This window comes from Cololabis saira, chromosome 13, assembly GCF_033807715.1.
Source record: "Cololabis saira isolate AMF1-May2022 chromosome 13, fColSai1.1, whole genome shotgun sequence".
Taxonomy (NCBI): domain Eukaryota; kingdom Metazoa; phylum Chordata; class Actinopteri; order Beloniformes; family Belonidae; genus Cololabis; species Cololabis saira.
The window spans coordinates 12,695,727-12,714,649 of record NC_084599.1 but is presented as its reverse complement, the minus strand read 5'-3'; the positions used below and the strand labels follow the sequence as shown (position 1 = coordinate 12,714,649).

The 18,923-nt window shown below is 39.0% G+C and overlaps 1 protein-coding gene across 2 annotated transcripts in view; it reads left to right on the top strand.

The window, feature by feature from the left end:
* The first annotated feature begins 609 nt into the window (after positions 1-609).
* Positions 610-18,923, top strand: part of yjefn3 (YjeF N-terminal domain containing 3) — a 56,129-nt gene continuing 37,815 nt past the window's right edge. The window contains exon 1 of one of the 2 annotated variants that reach the window (XM_061737737.1): positions 610-891. In XM_061737737.1, coding sequence (XP_061593721.1) covers positions 824-891 — 68 coding nt within the window. In that variant the 5' untranslated portion in view covers positions 610-823. The remainder of the gene's footprint in view (positions 892-18,923) is intronic. The other variant, XM_061737733.1, reaches the window with a different exon arrangement.

Here is an 18,923-nt window from a genome sequence, read left to right as displayed (position 1 = left end):
CTAATACCATTGTTCTGTATTACTCTAAGAAAGGTCTTCTGCCTGTTTGCGAGATAGAGATGAAAATGTCAAAATGCTGTATTAAAGGAAGGCTAAAACTTTTATTCCTTGTCCCCCCCTGGATTTATTCTCTAAAATGTTACTGTTTATTGTCCCCCCCAACTATGAAACGGGATTTTCGCCCCTGCACCAAGCAGCACATATGCACAAGTATGTGTTTGTGTTTTTACATGCGGTAATTGCGGGGGCTGATTTAGGGCATTTCACCCGAGATGACTGAACTGCGATGCTTGTGGCATCGCGAGCCAATCAGGTGCAGAGCAGCGTGCCTCCTGGTCCTTAATTGGCTGGATTTTCTGGTGAGAGCAGCTGATGCACCGATCCAGCCGGTTTTATCAGAGAGTGAAGGCTGATTTATGGTTCCGCGCAGAGCCTACGGCGTAGGGTACGCGGCGACGCACACCGTACGGTGCGCGTCGCCGCGTACCCTACGCCGTAACCTTACGGCGTAGGCTCTGCGTTGATTTAACGCGCAACCATAATTTCGGCTTGAGCCGGGAACGAGCGACGGCGAGGAGAGAGAGGTAGATAGAGGGAAGATTCAGAGCCAGTAATTATTACCTTCCAGCATCCGAGCCAATCAAGAGCAGCGGAGACGAGAGCCAGCGAACAGGAGCCCATATAGATTTTCAGTCTATCCTCAGGCAAAGAGGACAGCGTGTTTATTGAATCAGTGTGTCAGGGAGAAGGAACGGAAGTGGTTTCTTTGGGAGAGACAGCTCATCCTTTCTTGTGTTTGCCGAGTTGTTGTGGGTGAAAGCAGATGGAGAAGATGAACCACAGCTCAGCTGAGGCGGAGGCTGAAGCCGTAGAGCCGCTGCGTTACCTCAGGTAGGCACCTGCACATCTGGCACACCCAGTACTCGAGTTGAAATAAAAACTGTGAAAATCATCCCCCCCTGTAAAACTGCCATCCCCCCTTTCCATCCCTTATGTCTTTTCATCAATGAATGTGGTTTTACTGCTATTTCAACATTTAGAGTCATCACCAGAAAAATAACTTATTTGACAATTTTCACCTGTTTCAAGTAAATTTTCACTTGAAATAAGTAGAAAAATCTGTCAGTGGGACAAGATTTATCTTCTCATTACAAGCAAAAAAATCTTGTTCCACTAGCAGATTTTTCTACTTATTTCAAGTGAAAATCTACTCGAAACAGGTGAAAATTGTTGTTTTTTCCAGTGATGAGTCTTGTTTTAAGTGTAATGAGATTTTTTTTTACTAAAATGAGACATTTTAACTAGAAATAAGACAAATATTCTTGTTAAGATTTTGAGTTTCTGCAGTGATCTATTTTACTTATCCTGTGAAGGACAGAGTCATATTGATAAGTTCAGAAAACTGTTTTTTATTGTTGTGTTTTGATGTATTTGATGTAAGCCCAGTGGATATTTAAAGCTTACAGAAGGCTGCATTTAACTGCTGCTATGTCATTCCTGCAGTATTTCTGCAGGTGTTTTGGTCAGTGTTATTATTTGTAATATATTATATTATTTGTAATCAGCATAAATTATCTGTCCCCATATGATAAAATCCACCACCCCCCCTGATTTTTTTTTACAACTCGAGTACTGGTCACACCCTCTCTTCTCTTCTCTTCTCTTCTCTTCTCTTCTCTTCTCTTCTCTTCTCTTCTCTTCTCTTCTCTTCTCTTCTCTTCTATTCTATTCTATTCTATTCTATTCTATTCTATTCTATTCTATTCTATGCTCTGCTCTCCTGAATCTTAACTGTTCCATCTTCTACACTGTAACACAGTTGCAAATTCACATTTCTGCTCTAAATTGGTGAAAAGTGTGAGGAACTGATGCTGACGGGCAGAATTAGGAATGAGAGACAGAGTAATACAAACACATGCTCCCGTGGGACCTAAGAGCTGCCTCCACACAAACCTTGTAGCTTTTATCTGTGTTACAATTTCTGGGGGGGAGGGGGGGTGGTGTAGCCTATAACAGATAAACAGATCAATTGATAAATTATTTAAGTCCTGAACACTGGTGTTGATGATGATGCTCGTGATTTCTGCACCCATGTCTTGGTCTTTAACATTTTTATTTTATTATTGGTATATCCTGAAATAAGTCCATACATTTTAATTTTTTTCTGATGCTAACAAAATTTGTGTTTGGAGAATGTATTTTATATGAAATGTCCACAGCAAATAGAAATAATGTGTACTTTGGACATGATTCACAAGTTTGATTATAATTATGTCATTACAAAATAAGAGACATATTTAGCATATCAGAAAGTGAAGATGGAAATGTGAAAAGTGTTTGTAATTTAAATATGTGAAAAGAAAGAAAAAGAAGAGGGAGAGATAAAAAGACATCAACTAGTCAACTGAAGGCATCTGAAAATCTTTGGGAGTACCTGGAAGATCCTGGTGGGAGGCAATGATGCAGGCCACACGTTGATCAGAGCAGGGCTCCATGAACAAATACCAAGACAAACAATTTCCCTGAAAAAAAAGAAAGAAAAAACAAGAAGGAGGTTAACATTTGCAAAACATTATTTCTAAAATGATGTCCCATGAACAGAAGAATACAACGTAGAGCTGTTTGGGAACGCAACACATCGGTTTGTCTATCTGATATTCTCTGTCATCAGTCTGGGGGAGGACATGCAAACATGCTGCTGGTTTCTCCCACTTTTCAAATTCACACATATCCGTACTAAAGGTGTACCGTATATGCATTTGTCTGTTTGAATCCACCTCAGTTAAAATTGATCTATAAACATTATGATTAAAAAACATTGAGTCATTGTAGTCAAACAGAGAGCAGGAATTAAAACCAAATGTTCACCAGCAAATCAAGAAGTCTGCACAGACAATGACAATCCAGTAACAGGGAAAAAGTCAGGGTCATTTTGACTATTAATGATCACACAATGAACAATTAAGTTGTATGTGGGAAGTTGGTTTGCTACTTTTGGGGGAATGTCAGGGTGCAACAGACTACACCCCATAAAGTAATGACCACTGCAGCAAAAGCCTGCGACAGAGCTCACTTCCCCGGATCGCTGTAATGCTCTACCAAAATGGCTTAATAGTTGCACACTGCGTACCAATCAAGACTTCTGTACTAGTATACAGTTTAAAAAATGAGTTACTTCATTGTGGATGTAAACCAGACTGCTGTGGAGTACTGTTCATTAAAGTACAATTTCTTTTTTCTTTTTCTTTCTTTCTTTCTTTCTTTCTTATTTATTTATTTTTTTAAATCAGTGTCAGGAAGATTTACACTTCTATAGTCTATGAATGCATATATTACACAAAGGTGAACATAGCTGTTAAAGAGAAGGAAAAATAAAGCCAAGTAGTAGTGTATCCAATTTCAAGTTATATTATCAGTTCATGTGTGAGCAATTTAATTGCGCTCCCTTCATTTGCATTCTTTATCACATAAGTTACTGTAACATCTCAGTCGCTGAGACTGGAAGATAAGAAATCACTTAAGAGTGTTTGTTCTGGTGTTCAGCCTCTCAGGTCTCTAATGGGAGTCAACATAGCCACACATCCAGGTCCATTTTCTCTCAGAGGTTACTAAATTATCAGCTTTTAACATCTTAAGGGACAAAGTGCATGTGCTCATATGTACAAGCAGAGTGAGGATTATGTGAAAAGTAATGGTTAGATGGAGATGAATGCTGTCTGGCACTTCCAGCTGCATGAGTCGTATACTCCACAGAAAGTCTTGTCATGAAACTGTTCAGTGCTCTGATATAATTATATAGAAATTGTAAGTAATACGTTTTTCCAGAGGCAAGGAAAAACATGTTATGTTAATTCTCAATATGTGAGTTAGCTGTTTTAGACTGATAGCAGCTGTGCAGAGTGATCAAAATTCACCCAGTGCTCAACTCATTTCGCCCACTGCTGTTTTTATGGAATAATAATATAGAAACTGCACATACATAAAGCTTCATGCACCAGTAATATTAAATGAAAATCAAATTGATACTTGGAATACTACAGTCTTTTAAAAAGCAGTCTTACAATGCAAGTGTTGCTCGGCAGTTCAGCTGGAGCTGGTGCAACTTGTGAACAGTTTTCTAAACGGGTCAAGCGTTGGCCTTGACTCTGGTACTGGATCTGGTTTATTCTTGCTGCACGGGCAGTTTCAGAAAATTCATGAGTGAAAAGTGCAAACTGTGTGGGTATTATTCGAGGAAATATTTACCTCTGACAAGTACACAGGAGACTGAAAACCTTAGAACAAAAGTCTGTTCAGCAAATGGTCATATTTTCCTAAAGAATTTAAAATGTTGTCATCATTTGATCATAATGCACTATGGAGAGCTTTTAATCACTTTTCTCAACTGATCGTTTAAAAATGTCTTTCCTTTCCTTGCTCTTACATACCTGTCTATCGTAGCTAGTCTGTAAGCATCAAGCAATCTGAATTTACGCCATTTGTACAAATGAAAATTGGGCTAATTGTTATTCCGTTGGCCTGCGTACCTCCCCACAGCTCCCTGCCAGCCATTCCCCGGATGGCAGCTCTATTTGCTTGAGTTACAGCTTTGCCATTTATTTATAGGCCAAAATATAACGACGGCTGCAGAGATGGATGTAGGAGGAGAGAAGAATGGAGGACATATGATTTGTTACCAGTGCAGTGTTTGGCCATTATTTGCCACTTCCATTAAAGTCTGATTAGCTCTAAGAGTTCCATATTTCACTTTCAAATCATGTGGGCAGGAGTGGGATAAATAATGTTGACAGGATGCCACTCTGTGCATTCTTCCTGTACTTGTGTGGGGTTTTTGTGTTTTTAACTTCTATAGTCCATATATATATATATATATATATATATATATATATATATATATATATATATATATATATATATATATATATATATATATATATATATATATATATATATATATATATATATATATATATATATATATATATATATACATATATATTTATATATACACTTATAATATTATTCTCAATTTGCAATGAGACAAGATAATCACAACTTGTTTTTATCGCAGTGACACCTCTAGATAGGCAATATTGTCTCAAATATAATTGTCATGATATAATTGAATTTTGACTTTAGCTGTCTAATCTTTCGACGTGACGCCAGTCAACAACATTCACTTAATCGCCATGTACCTGATACCTGCTGCATTCTGCTGATGAACCGCAATCATGTGCCAGCAAATTAACTTTAGGACCATATGTCTGGGAGAATATCCACTTATAAGTTAATGGGAAATGATAATACAAAAGGAAATACAGAGAGGTGGTCGTGATGAGTTTACACAATGCGCCGCTTCTCTCCTGAGTGTCGAGGTTTTAAGGCTTTTGTCTTCATTTGCTCACCACCCCATAGCTCAGAACCGTGCAGATTCAGGTTGGGATTGGTCTCCAGGCATTAAGCTAGCAGACTGTGTTGATGAAGAACACAAGTGTGTGTGTCAGTTATTATAATTAACGAAAACTAAGACTGAACTGAAAGATAATCCTCTTAATTTAAATAAAAAAAAACTAGTCTTTTTTATAAAATGAAAATTAAATAAAAACTATAATTAATAGATAGATAGATAGATAGATAGATAGATAGATAGATAGATAGATAGATAGATAGATAGATAGATAGATAGATAGATAGATAGATAGATAGATAGATAGATAGATAGATAGATAGATAGATAGATAGATAGATAGATAGATAGATAGATAGATAGATAGATAGATATATAGATACTTTATTAATCCTGAGGGAAATTCAAATAATGATCCAAAACTAACTGAAATGAAATATCACATGCGAGTAAAATTAACTTAGTTATGTTTTTTTGTTGGTTCCTTGCATTGCATTCTGACTACTGGCACTAACGGACTTTTGCTCTGCATGGCTTTGTTACAGTTTTTTCTGAATCCTTAAGCACATTTTTTGCAACATTGGCTATTTTTGCTAAACTCTACACACAAATGAGAAAACCTTTCACCAAATTATCAAAACTTTATAGTTCTCTTGCAAAAGCAAACACAGCTTGATTAACTCTACACACCTTAGTAAAAATGGTGTTTTCATATCAGACAGTAAACACATGCCATCATTTACTAAGCACATAATGTTCCAACTACACACTGATGGTATGAATACAAAACACATCTGGCTTTTTTCTTTCTCTGTGCACAAGGTGGCTAGGTCAGTTTGAGGTCATACTTTTGTCATAGTTCTGTAAACACACAGGGATCCAAACTTCAAGTATTGGTGTTTATTCACACTCGTCAAAACAAAGACACAGCACAGAACACAAAATAATAAATTCACAAAAAAAAGACAATCAGCCTACATCATGCCGTCTCTCTGGGTCCGGCCACTAAATCTCATCCACATGGCATGCGATGTCCTCCAGTCCAAGGCACTGGGGAAAATACCTCCTTGCATGCCGTATCCAGGCCTGACATGATGCCTGCTCAATATCTCCACATGCCTCCTCCATTGCTTGTAAAAGGGCTGCGTGTTGATGGGGAAGGCGGTCGTGGACTTTCCAGCGCTGGACAGAAAAGAACTCTTCAATTGGATTTACACTAAGAATGGAGAGTATGGGGGGAGGTTGAGTGCCATGAAGAGTGGGTGATCGGTAAACCAGTTGCGGACCAAAGCAGCCCTATGGAAACTAACATTGTCCCATATGATGATATATCAGGTCTGCTCTGGCCCTTCCTCTTCCCCCTCCTCGTCCTCCTCTTGCTCCTCCTTGTCCTCTTCCTCTAACTTCCTCTAAACCTCTTGCTTCTTCACCTCCACGTCCTCTTCCTCCAACTCCTTCACCTCCACGTCCTCTTCCTCCAATTCCTTCACCTACACGTCCTCTTCCTCGGCCTCCTCTGATTCTTACTCTTCTTGCTCCTTCCATTGTACTCCACACAGACAGCTTACCTGTGGCTTATTCATAGTGCTTAGGCTGATTGCAAAGTGAACTAATTCTCTAAAATTGTTTTCACATGTGAAAGTGTGCCAGGCAGTTGGCAAAATAGTGTAAATAATAGCCATACATGTGTATAATTTTGCTAGGAGTGTTTTGGAAATTTGGCAATTGAGTGTAAGCAGTGAATTGTGCCTACAGTTTTGAAAAGTGTGTGTTACAAAATTACAAACTGAGTGCAAAGCAGTATTTGTGCTTTTACTGTAGTTTGGCTAACTCAGTGAGTGGTTTTGCTATGTGTGTTAATAGTTTTAGAAATTGTGCTACAAGAACATAATTAGCGCCTAAGCTTTCAGAAAAAACTGTAATGAGGACCTTGTTAATCAGGACGAAGCATCTGGGTTTTAAATTGAAAGGTTGGAAAGAGGATATAAAAAACAAAACAAAACAAAAAAAACCTACTGATTTATATGTTCCTACACCACTGCAGAACTTGCTTAAAAGAAAGTCGAAGAAATACAGTAGTTCACGGTTGTAACTGGTCAGTGACTGTAAGGTGCTCAGCTCCTGTGATCACTACTACACCACCATCTTTGATACTTAATATGAAGAGTTTTGGATGACATGTTGTACTTGATTTTAGTCTCGTCTGTCCAAAGACTTTGTTCCAAAACGTATGTACCGTATTTTCCACACCATAAGGCACACTTAAAATCCTTAATTTTTCTCTATAACCAGGTGCGCCTTATATATGAAAACAGACCGGTTCATTGATGTTGTACCTTATAATGAACAGACTTAATGGTTTGTTAAATACGATAGTTAATTTAGATGCAGCTGTTCAAACCAAAGCTGAGCTGCCATGTTCTTTTTAGATACAAGAGGCTCTCTTTTGGTATTTCTTTCACAAAAGACATGTTTGTTCAGCATTTCTGTATGGTTTCTGGTCATGAACTTTGATATTTAACATGCTACCCCAGGGTTGTAGATCTTGAGCATTGCACAGCCTGACCTGTAGTTAAACTTGGATTCCCACCCTTTGAAAGATAGCCAAATGTTTTTTGAATATTCCACTTCGTATTAATGTGTCCTTAAACGATTCCTTGCATTTTGATTGAGAAAAAAAAGGCACAGTATTATGTGTTGTTTTGGATGTTTGGACATGCATACATATCCTTATGGACATTCAAGCAGACATTTAAATGTGCAGCTGAAGAGTTTCATCCTTTCTCCTCATTAGCTTACTTGTAATAACTCCAGTTTGCACTGACCCGGATAATTATGCTTGAGAGGAAACGTCTGAGTGTAAGTCCTGGAGCAAATATTGAGGGTTAGCCTCTCTCACAGTCAACATTAATTTAGAGGCTGCTCTGTATCAAGATATTCTTCGAGATGGGCCTGCTTTTTTCACTGCTTCTATCTCTTCTCTATTCATCTGTCTGTAAAACACTAAACAACAAGGTGGAGCACAAAAGCCACAGGAAGACACGATGAAAATACGTGAGTGCGTACACTGGTCTATGAGTTTAATTATCAGGTTTGAAAGGGATCTATTTGCTCTTTGGTGGTATACAAATGTACAGTGCAGCTTCTGTCGAGAGGACCTCAGGTACTGTAGATGCTTCCAAGAATCTCAATGCCAAACTCCTGTCAGATATTCACACCTACGCACTGAATGATGAAAGAAAAGTCAGCACAGATTTTTTTCCTTTAGTATGTGCAAATGAGTAATCCATAAAAACATTGAAATGATAAAAAAGAAGAAAGAAGTACACTGCTGACAATCCTCTACAATTAGTTTGGTTTTTCAAATCAGATGTCACATTACACTTCATGTGACTGATGGTTCTCCAGTTTAGGATTTCTCTTCATTTGATTCTTCAAAGGAAATTCCTTCAGTGACAAAAACTTTCATTTAACCCAAATAAAATAAAAGCACCACACTATTGATAGAGGCAGAGTAGTATTTGCTTTGGCAGTTCCACAGTTTTTCTTGGTTATATGCTGTGAAATTAATTTAAAGTTTTGCACTGCCTAGCTTTTCATTTGATATTTTATCTCTTTTGGTTTTATTGATATTCCTCTGCTCTACTTATTCTTTTCCCTCTCCTCACTATTTGTGATAATCTCTGGCCATTTGCATCTGTTTTTGGTGACATGTTTCGATGATGTGGCTGTTAGTTTGTTTTTCCTGTCCTTAATGTTGCTTATTCTCAAGATTTTTAGTAAAGGACATGTTAGGAAGGGCTAAGATTGGAGTCGTAGCTGTATGAGAAGAATCCGAGTTAAAAGTAGGTTTTCTTTGAAGGAGCTCTGCTGGCTGTGGGATTTTAATTTGAAATGTATTTAAAAGAGAATTTTGAACAGATATGTTTCATCCCCCATCGCAACATTATTATTAAATGGCTTCAGATAGACTATTTGATCAAGATCAAGTCAGAACATGTTTAATTCTAACAACATCTTTTGAATGTGAAAAATTAGCTTTTCTGTTTATTTATATGATGATACTGTTACTTTGTGACTGAATGTTTCTTGCATATGTTGTTAGTGCAATTAGAAAGTAACAAAGTTAAATAGACTAAAGCATTCAAACACAGCTTTTGTTGATGGTAATTGTCTGTTTGGGTGTGTTTCTATTATTATTGCTTTGAAAATGTGCTCATACTTATCAGAAGTACATAATAGACTGTAGCTCTGGGGAGATCATATTCAACTTTAAAGGACAGACTTTTCTCCCCAGCAAAAGGCAGCAGACTCAACACAAGCAGCTTCAGGCATGTCTGTGTTATTGTCCTTCTGCATGATGCCTGCTCATTGTAGAATCGGAAACAGGCTCCAGATGATCATCATTATATGTGCTGATAAAAAATATTATGCATCTTTGATTTTCAATTTCACCCTGTGGGAATTTCAAAGGAATATTTTCCAGTAGGAGAGGAAGTCTGTAGTTTAACCTGAAGCTGAAGAGTAAAGGGATCTCAGCTGCCGTCTCCTCAAAAAATATATCAACCCGAGATGTCTGTTTTCCTGTCCGTTACTGAATATTGATACAGGCAGGTTTGAATGAGAGTCTAAGTTACTTTTTTAACACAAGGATACATATATATTTGAACCTACACACCAATTTAGCTGCCTCTAAAATAAAAGTAGAGGATTTACTCACCAAGATCATTATACGATGCAGAAACACACACACACACAAACACACACACACACACACACACACACACGCACACGCACGCACACGCACACACACACACACACACACACACACACACACACACACACACACACACACACACACACACACACACACACACACACATATGTGATCCAAACAAGAAATGACTGGAAATGATGGCTTTGCGACAATGCAGATCTCTGTCAGCACCACCAGTTGTGGCGCTTTTGCACTAGTCCCGCCTCCGCCCGGCCCGGCTCGGTACAGCCCCGTCTTGCACGTTTGCACTAGGGGCTGAGACGGGTAAAGCCGCTCCAAGCCGATACTTTTTCTGTAACCATTCTGGCGAGGTTATTTGCGGGCTGAGCCGGGACTATTTCTGACATCACCACCCTCCACGCCACTGATTGGTCGGGGGCGGGGCCGGCAGACGTTTGAATCAGGAAGCGGGAGTAAGCGGGAGAGCGACCCGCGGCTCGCGGCGATTTTATTATAAAGCGCAAAACGTCTGTTTGGTGATCCAACTCTGAGGTGCAGATGTTCATAAACCTGGTGGCTGTCGAGAGAATTAAAAAAGGGATGTAGACGGGCTGTTTTACTCTCAGCCGCTCGCGGCTCCAGCTGATTTTTCATCTGCGCCGACACGAACAAAGCGGTTGCGCAATCGAGTACGTCACAGCAGCTTCACCCCAACCCCCCCAATTCTCACCTGGCTGTGGAAAAACAAACGGGTAAAAGCGTGACGAGCCGAGTCGGGCCGAGTCGGGCTCAGTAAGTCCTAGTGCAAAAGTGCCAAGTTCTGCGTTAAGGTTTTCAACAGGAATTTGTGGCTTTGGGAAACGATTGTCAGTGTGTTTGACCTAAAGTGGCCCTGCAAGTCTTGTTATGTGTCAATAGATTTAATTGCAGTACAAACCAGTGAAGTTCTTAATTAGATGTTAGAGATAAAATTGTCATAATATCACCCTTTAAAACATTTTAATGGGGATAACATCCATCAGTTGTCCTTTATTCATTACAGTAGAGAAATGTTATTGTTTGGTTGATACAAAAGCAGTCTTGCACATTAAAACTGATGATTTCACCTAAGCTATGCTGACTCTGACTTTTTGTGACAGTCATGTTGAGCTTAGAGTGCAGCTGTTAACCCACATACTGAAGTGCAGCAGTAAATAAATAGGTTTTCAACCTTGACTTAAAGCAAATGAGAGTTTCCGCAGCCCTGATGCATTCTGGGAATTTGGCCAAAAGTCTATTATGCATAAACTCAACAAACAATGACAGCAAATGTAAATAGGAAATTACAACAAAAACCTGGTGGTACTCATGTGGTTGATTTTTTGAGCTGTTCCTTTTTAGGGCAGGCCTTAGTGTTTTCCAAACTTAACCTAGAAACTGCATGATTCTAACCACATACTTTTTTTTAATGCATGTATCTAAACTAACAGTGAAAGTTATAAAATACAGAAAGCAAAAACAAACATAATGTTAACAATAATCACAAGTTGTCAATTCAACTCAATTTCAGACAGTAAGAGGTTAAATTACCCGCGGGATCAGCCATCCAATAGAATCAGATCGGAAAATAGTGAAATATGATTATATTATGAATAAATTTGACAGTTAAAATGCACTTTGGCAGATTTTTAAGGTGAATTATTATTTTGTCTGGCAGTTATTTAAAAGCCTGACTTTTTAAATCAACATCGGTTGGTTAAAATGTGACATCAACATTCAGTTCTTCTGCTTGATGATATTTGAATCCTGTGTCACCGTTATTTGATCTGATATGTGATCATGAAAAGGATTAGAGACGGATTTTAGAGACAATTTAATCCAAAAATCTGAGTTCATTGTTACCCTGGGGATTTAGTCACCTTCGTGACACTGGAAAGCCTGGCTTTAGACTCGGTGGAACTCACTAACCCAGTTATCTCGCTTCATGCTCTGACAGTTGGAGATTCACACTCTTCAGTCTTCATATATGGCAGTTTTCATATAATATGGTGTCCAAAATCAATTGATAACATTCATAACACTCGTAAATCTCTCTCATGTGTGCTGGTACTGCTGCAGAGTCTCTTCTCAGTTGGACATGCCTGGAATTCTCTTCAATTTCTGTCCTTGTTATTTTGGGTGAAAGCATCTTGATTTCTCTGAATGATACAGAAAACTTCCGGATCGGGCCCAAACCAGTTCTGGGCAATGTGACTAGAAAAGAAAAGTACTCTCGTTGTGACCGAATGGGAGAGATACCAATCAATGAGTCTGTATATTTTCTCCGCTGGGAGATTAGTGTGGAGAGAAAAAATAAAAATACAGTTTGAAGAGAAGAAATGCAAGAAGGGGAGGAATTTAGACATCTAGGAGAGAGTGGGTGAGGACCACTAAGCTGATAATAAGATCCAGAGGGGAGCAATGCCTTTGCACTCACTTTTTCTGTCAGCTATTATCACTTGTCGCTCACATTAGCTTTGTGCCAGTTGCCATAGGAACCAGCAGCCGCTACACCCTGGGGAGAAAGGTTGGCTGTTTCACTGTCATGAACAGCTCAGTTTGTTGAAGACCTTTACAGGAATGCAGTGTCCACATTACATTTGTACATCCTTTCCAAAGCTGCTTATGTGCCGGTGATAAAATTGTACTCTCACAATTGTTTTTTGGAAGCAATTCCAACAAGATTAGTTTAAAAGTGAAATGGAATTGGCAGGAAGAAAAAGAAGAGAAGGAAAATACAGCGAAATGACTCAATGGTCTTACATTCATGCTCAGTTGTCGACGCAGGCTTCCTTCTGTAAATGCTTTTGTATTGTTGGAAGTTTAAGAGGATAACGTTCTGTCGTTGTCTTCGGGTATTGTGGTTAGCATTGCCCATAGATTGATTTGTTTGTGAACATCTAAGAGCTCCTGCCACAGTTTGCGGCCAGGAAGACTCTTCCAACCCCCAGTAATTGGGTTCATTGTCTCGCTCTGTTAAATCCTAATTAAGAATCTGTTTCTGTTTCCCATCGGAGGAATGCTGTCACTGAATTCTGATTATGTAAATGTCTCGTCTTGTCTTTTATATTACTCTCAGTTTTTGTTTACCAAGCAACCCTCAGTCATTGAAGGATGAATAAATAAAAGTTAAACTGACATTTGAAAGTGAAGCTAATAAACCACTATTGAGTGCATCAATATCTGCAGAGGAGCTGATACATTTTTCCATATCTTATTCCTTCACTTTTAGGAGTTAGCTGTAAATATATTTAGATGCACTGAATGGGGGATCTGATTTTCTCTTTGCCTAGCAACACATCTCTGACCAGACAGAGATCCATTTTAAAAGAAGAAACAGAGAAACAGTGTAAGGGAATTTGATGGACAGTTGCTAAGGGCAACAGCTGCCCTGCAAGCCAGTGGGTTAACATGATAATGAAGGTTCTATGGTAAGAACAAAAGAAAAAGGGAGAGTCAGATGGGAAAATCAACACAGTCAACTAAATGTTGTGCACAGAAAAGGGATTTAAACTCTCTGTAGATGAAAATGGAATGAGCTAATGGGACCTGTGCGTTAGCTCTTACTTCTTATTTCAGAATTTCCTCTGTGTATTTCATTTTGAGCTCACATCTGTCTATATTGTATTTTCTCCTGCTCTCGCAGACATAAATTTAGTTTCTCCAGTGTACCATGATTTTTATGATAGCTGCAGGGACGCAGGCTTATATGATTTGTGATTTCTGTCAGCTCTCAGTGTTAAGTACATATAAGACCGATGATCTGCCACGGTTATGAGGCTTCTATTGTAACCATGCCTGTATACAAGTAATGTTTAGCCTCCCAGAAAATGTAAGAATTGGAGGGAGAATCTAAGAAGATTAATTTAAGAAGAAAGAAGATAAAAAGGTTTGACCAAATGTGGGCCTGTATTAGTTTTGTTTTGGAAAAATGAGTTGGGAAAGCCCTTCTAGCTCACACCATCGTCAGCCCGCCACACGGTACTGGCTGTTTGTGACAGCCTCACCTGGGAATCGCCGAGGCTAGAGTCACACTTTCTTCTTCTGCAAGTATGCAACTTATGCGGTTTAGTGGTTTAATCATTTGTGAGCCTCCATCATGATGTATATGATGTATGTGCATTCTCCATTGATAATGTTTTGCAACGTATTGTTGCTTGTTGCAGGAGAGAGGGTCTCTGGAAAGCGCAAGACTAAAGTGTTCCTCTGTTGTAATAGATGCTATATATAAATAAAATTGAATTGAATTTTTACAGGATCCATGGTGCTTTCTGAGGATCTTATAGTATCCCAACACATATCCTAACATTACACACCCACTCATTAATGTGTGGATTTTCTACCTTCACACATTTATAAGTCTGCAGATATTTTCTGCATCATAACGAACACAGGCTCAGGAACTGATTGCTTTCGGGTGGGTTTGTAGTCTCTTTGGGAATCCTGCATCATTACGTATGTTCATTTGTTAATAATTTCAGGCTTAAAATAGGCATAGTATGAATATTTAGAAACTGTAATAATCCAGCTGTGTTTTTCATGCTCTAATTCAGTGACAGATGAGAACTGTCTCCATGGTTTAATAAGGATTTTTTTTCTTTGTGGCCATATTTTCTTTCTACCCTGGTAGCTTTTACCTTCATCATGTGGCTCAAAACAACCACAGAAGGGAATAATCATCAAGATTATGAAGGGAACATTTCTGCTTTGGCTCAATACAGATGACATACAAAGAGGAACCACGTGTAGACAGGCATAATCCACATTATGAAGCAAATTGAAAATGGAGGACTGTAGCGGGACAAGAGGGAAAATAAAGGTCCTTTCCAAAGCTGGAATAGTTATGTCAAGTTAACTTTCCTCTTAGGCTGGGCCAAGGTGATGAGATTAATCCGCTTTGAGGAAACATTCATCTATTGGGTTATGCAGATGAATATTAAAACATTTGCTTCAAGGTTCAATAAGTGGAGACTATGTGTAATTAATTTGACATGGGTAACCACTGGAATGCAGATTAGTATTTTAATCATGCATATAAACTTGTCTTTTAATTAAGAGATGAAATGACGGATATATGTCTCACATGAGCTCTTATCCAAATTGCTTGTTAAAAACTGAAAGTTTGATTGTGCAGGGACATTAGGGACACCTTTCTAATGAAAGTTAGGGGCAATGGCAGTTTTCCCCCTTGATAACCTCAGCTGGTGCCACCGTTGTAAATGAGTGAAATGAAACAGAGTTGATGAGTCTGTTTGTGTAGGCAGCAGTGACCGAAGCAGGCTCTTTGTGACAGCTCCTCCTCCTCCGCACCCCACGTCGCTTCAGCCGCTCGCACAACTGTCCCTCCTGCTTTTTTCACCACCAAATAAAGAATACAGACTCTGTGCACGCAGTCGCACAAGCACAGTGTGCATGTAGCAATCAGCCGGCACCCTGCCAGGCTCCTCAGGCTTCACAGCATGTGCTCTCCTCCCGATGTATGGGAAATACCACATGTGAATGCATCACGCAGCCAGGACAATCAACGCAAAAGCTATTGGTAGCCTGAGGTTACAGCTGCACACAGAGGCCTTTGACAGAGCAACTCATTTGTCAGTAAGAGGTGGCGCAAAGATGAGTGCGTAGCAGCATCTGGTAAAGACCATTACAGTGCTTTCAAAGTTGCAGAAGGCAATAAACCCAACGCTATACCACAGGGACTAAATTGTGGTATAAACAGTGCTTATGTTAGTGTCATGTTTGTGCAGTTAACTTTTATCAGTGTCATCTTCTAGAGCAAGTATAAGTCTGCCCTGCTTTACCCAAGGTACTGTAATAGTCATGCCTGTTCACATTAAAGAAAACTTGTCAGAATCCTGTTTCTTTGTTTTCAAGCCGTGCATCACAACTGCTGTTGTTTTTAATCAAAACATCTCAGTGGAATACACTCTTCATCATCTATACCACAAGCCATTGTCTCCTCAAGCCTCTCACACATTTCTCCCCACCACCTGCCACCCAAACATTGCAAACAAATCCGCGCATGCACCCACCCACTCACCCACCCACCCACACACACATGCATTCACGGAGATCCACCAGCAAAGCTGCGAAAGGTCGGATGAATGCCAGCTTCAGTGCGATGGCCCTCTGGTTCCTCTCATCGTTCCCCCTGCTGCTGTGCTCATAAATTATAAACAGCCTGTGTACAGAGAGCACATGTAGGCTCACAGGTGCAATTGTGTGGAGAAGCAGTCGTGTCAGAAACAGATCACGTTAGTGTGTGAAGGATTCTGATCAAATGGGTGGGGGACTGCTCTCTGTTGTTTATGTGCTGCATGTCTTCTATATCTAATTACCCTCAGTTGTCCCGGCCACCTTTTCCTTAAGAAACAACCTTCTCAGTTTACTGTGGAAGAGAGCGATGCAAGTGAAAGGATTTAATCACACTTTCATAGACATATGGTGAATGCACACTGATACAGGGTGATTAGGTGGGCAGTGTGTGAAAGACTTACAGAGTTTGCAGGAGCGACAGAAGCATTCCCCTCTTTTATGTCCTCCTCTTCTGAGATTTTCTCCTGGTGCATTTTTATTGCTGGAGCTACAAAAAACTGTGAGCAGGAGAGAGATTAGTGTGTTGTATCTAAATCAGCTGGGCGAAGATGAGGCCCCCATTGTTGCTGCAGGGCCTTTGAAAGTGTGCAATGAGAACACTTACAGAAAAAGAATAAGCAAAACAAAACAAAATAAGAGAGCAACAGAGAACAAAAGTTTTAATCCTCTCTAACCCACGCAACAACCCTGACAGCCAAACCATTCATTTTTGTCTCTAGGTGCCTCTTGCGATGCTTTCTTCTGGACTCACACAGACAAATAGTGCAGAGGAAAAGTAGAAACCTCATACTTAGTAGAAGCAACAAAGGTGGTGATAATGGCTAATTAGATGTCTAGAAGTTTGGTTCAGAGCATCAGCGTTTAAATCGTACCGTAAGTAAGACCATAATTAGCCCTTAATTACTGACAAGTGACATTGAGATATCTCGGTGCTCTTATGCGCATTGAGATGTTGAAACCTCTCAAAACCTCATTTACACATCCAGCTTACTTGCTATTTTGAGTGTATAAGTATAGCTTTTGCAGTACACTATTATTACCTTCACATAGTTGAATGAGTGATGAACACGGTACACTTCTCACAATAAATGGTTCAAGTTTTGGCTTGCAGATGAAGAAGTGGATGGATTGTCAAGTGCTAATTACCTGAAGTAAGTTGTTCTGAAATGTAGAGTTTCCCAAAATGCACCTACATTGTCATACACTGGTACTCTCCTTTAATGGTTTAAAGGTTTACTCCGGGAACCCTGGAGGGGTGGGGAGGGACACACTCACTCAGTGTTTTGTCGATGTTTGGTTTCACATATAAACAAGCTCAATGCCATTAAGAGATTGCTTACCCTGCCTTTACATGTCTTCCATTCAACCTCCATTTTATTTGTCTAATTTTCAGACTTCAAATAATATATTTTTATTTGAATATAATTATGATAGACAACAATGCTCCAAAAAACCCAACATGTTTGTGTATCCTTGAATGCTGAAGAGTTTAAACTGCAGTGGAGAAATCTTCCATGGATATTAACAAACATCCTCAATTCCTACCTACACAGCAATTAAAAGGGAAAAAAACAACCAAAAAGCACATTTGCTACATAAATACATTTAAACTGCTTCCAGCTCAGGGGAATAAAAAGATTATACAATTCTTTCCACATTGTTCAAGAAGGCAGGACTTGTGCTTCATCAGCACAATTCTGAACATTAGAATTCAATTTTTTGATTTAGTACACTGTTTATACAGGCTTTATACGGCTTATACAGGACTGTCTCAGAAAATTACAATATTGTGATTTTCTGTAATGCAATTACAAAAAAAAATGTCATACATTCTGGATTCATAACAAATCAGCTGAAATATTGCAAGCCTTTTATTATTTTAATATTGCTGATCATGGCTTACAGCTTAAGAAAACTCAAATATCCTATCTCAAAAAATTAGAATATTCTGGGAATCTTAATCTTAAACTGTAAGCCATAATCAGCAATATTAAAATAATAAAAGGTTTGCAATATTTCAGTTGATTTGTAATGAATCCAGAATGTATGACATTTTTGTTTTTTTAATTGCATTACAGAAAATAAAGAACTTTATCACAATATTCTAATTTTCTGAGACAGTCCTGCATAGGTTTGCATGTAAGGTTCGGGTTTACTCTGTGCCAGGGTAAGGGATGCAACACATTTTAAAACTAACCTACTGTTTGTTTTGGACCTGTCATAACCAGTATGAGTATGGTGCTTGTGGTCTCTACATTCGTCTTCACTTTAAAAAAAAAAGGTTTTCTTCCACATTTACAATCAGATGAACCCTTTCACCCATACTTCCTGTTACATTCTGTTTTGCAGCTAACTAACCACGACATCTGCTGCCAAATAGGTGTTAAATCTCCAGAGAAAAAGCCCATCAACCTAGAACATAGCTAAAAGGTGTCGCTGATCACAGCAATCCCCAGACTCACAATGTCAGCTTGGTTGAAAAGTGTTTATTTGTTCACACACAGCAGAGGAGGCTCCAAGAAGATTTCCCCCTTCATGGCATGATTTTATTACTCTGACTTCTTTCTCAGTACTGCCAGTGGCGAGTGCTTGGATCATGCATGTCTTTAGTTTCTCCTCCTTAGTTTGATCTCTTTTCTTCCCTCTCTATTCTTACTTATTTTGTTTCATTTGACATGCATTTAT